We start from the raw sequence: 2,289 nt of genomic DNA, 5'->3' as shown, positions 1-2,289 counted from the left end.
TCCATGATGGGGATCCTACTGGGCTGAGGGTTTTTGGCATTGAAGCTATCAGTAAGGACCAGGATGACGGGGCGAGGTGGATCCGAGTGACAATAGCGAATTTTCATTCGCTATTGTCACACAATGGGTGAGCTCGGGGCGCACTGCTCTGTGCCCCGGGTCCTCCCTTTTCTGAAGCCTATTAGAGCCTCTGGGGCTTTGCGGGAGCGATCATGGGGGCGGGTGCACGCCGCCAGAGGCGCGTGCCCATTCGCCAGTGGGGAAGCTGATCTGCAGAGCTGGCGGCCGCGATTGTCACCGGGCACCTGGGATCACTCCCTGTAGAAAGAGAGAACGTCGGTCTGCTGTTGTAAACACAGCAGACCGTTGTTTTCCCAGCAATCATCACAGGGCTCCTCCTCTTTAGGCTTCCAGGTCCCTGTGTTGATTCCATAAGCCCATCCTCCACAGTTAGTAAGCACCCCCTAGGCTCACATTTAACCCTTTGATCGCCCCTGGGTGACCCCTTTCCGACCAGTTTTATTATTACAGTAACAGTGCATATTTTTAACACTGATTACTGTAGTAATGTCACGGGTCCCCTAAAAGTGTCAAAAATCTCAGTTAGGGGTCTGTTCTGTCCGCCGCAATGTCACAGTCCCACTAAAAAAACGCTGATCACCGCCATTACTAGTAAAAATAAATAAATAAACAAATAAATAAATAAAAATGACAGAAATCTTTCCCCTAGTTTGTAGACACGATAACTTTTGCGCAATCAAATCAAAATATGCTTATTGGGATTTTTTTTACCAAAAATATGTAGCAGAATAGAAATTGGCCTAAAATGATGAAAAAATTTGATTTGAAAGTAAAAAATAATTGTTTTTTTTTGTTTTCTTTTCAGAATTGTCGCTCTTTTTTTGTTTATAGAGCAAAAAAAAAAAAAAAATCGCAGAGGTGATCAAATATCACCAAAAGAAAGCTCTATTTGTGGGGAAAAAAAGACATCAATTTTACTTGGGTACAGCGTTGCACGACCGCGCAATTGTCAGTTAAAGTACCGCAGTGCCGAATTGCAAAAAAATGGCCTGGTCATTAAGGGGGAAAATCTTTCGGTCCAGAACTGGTTAAATTCAGCCTGGAGATGTCATTTGCAAAATATGTTGTTTACTTTTTAAAAAAATTTAGTTTAAAAAAAAAAAAAAAAAAAATGTGTTTTCCCCCTAAAATCCATGCCTGACATGTCCTATGACTGGCTATTTTTTCCCTTAGTTTGGGATAAAGTATGAAATGGTTAAACACCTTCATAGACACAAGGTCACCTACTACACATAAAAAAACAATTACGACAGATGTCCGGTACGTTTTGTGATTCAGATTCTTCAGAAATATTCTGAAGAAATGAAGTAACTCCTCATAAAAGAGAGTTTACCTGAGTTCAGCCCTGAGGATTTTGTATAAATTTCCCAGCAGCTGAAGAGAAAACTCACTTCGACCTGCAGAGATTTCTCTTCTCATCAGAACTTCACATTCACATAAAAGCAGAAAATGAGTATTCAGCTCTACACAGAACCAAACTGCCAGGGAAAACCCGTCATCATAAAGAGGGACACCCCTGACCTGTCAGAGAAAGGCATCCTTGGCACAGCCCGATCCTTCATAGTCTATGGAGACCCATGGATTGTCTACAGTGACATTGACCATAACGGGACATTTAAATGCTTTATGGAAGGCAGTTATAACTCACTCTCAAATTGGGAGAATAAAATCAAGTCTGTGAGAGTCGTGAAGGGTGGTCTGGGCAATCCCAAGATAACCCTGTATGAGGATACCAATTATGAGGGCAAATCGGTGCCCCTGAAAATAGCTGTTAATTTCCTGAATGAATGTAATTTTGAGAAAAAGGCTTTATCACATAAAGTGAGCCATGGAGCTTGGATCCTCTACACTAATAACGCATTTGATGGCAATAAGATGATCACTTTGGTGGGAGATGAAGTTCCAGATTATTCTGACATTGGCTGGGAAAATAAATTATGTTCCCTCAAGCCAGTTGTTGGGAATGATGAGTGAGATGTGGTCGACTACCCTCCTCTCCACCGTCTTACCATGAAATTCCGAGCCATGTGCTTTTTTCTGCAACTCCTTCTATTCTGCTGATTTCTGCATTGATACAAGGCCTGCCTGTTACTGAAAGACCAGATTCCCATCACACTAATCCTGATGAAGACCTCCAGAGAACATCAATCCTGATGAAGACCTCTAGAGAACACCAATCCTGATGAAGACCTCTAGAGAACACCAATC

At 42.2% G+C, this 2,289-nt stretch overlaps 1 protein-coding gene across 1 annotated transcript; it reads left to right on the top strand.

Moving 5' to 3' along the window:
* Positions 1-1,530: 1,530 nt before the first annotated feature.
* Positions 1,531-2,055, top strand: LOC309550714 (epidermal differentiation-specific protein-like; the record flags this gene model as incomplete). Its single annotated transcript, XM_082251049.1, has 1 exon — positions 1,531-2,055. One exon carries the CDS (start codon positions 1,531-1,533, stop codon positions 2,053-2,055), a length of 525 nt encoding a protein of 174 aa, XP_082107175.1.
* Positions 2,056-2,289: the final 234 nt, after the last annotated feature.

Source organism: Pelophylax lessonae (genome assembly GCF_965119305.1).
Source record: "Pelophylax lessonae genome assembly, chromosome: 1".
Lineage (NCBI taxonomy): Eukaryota > Metazoa > Chordata > Amphibia > Anura > Ranidae > Pelophylax > Pelophylax lessonae.
This window is presented reverse-complemented; position numbering and strand designations above follow the sequence as displayed.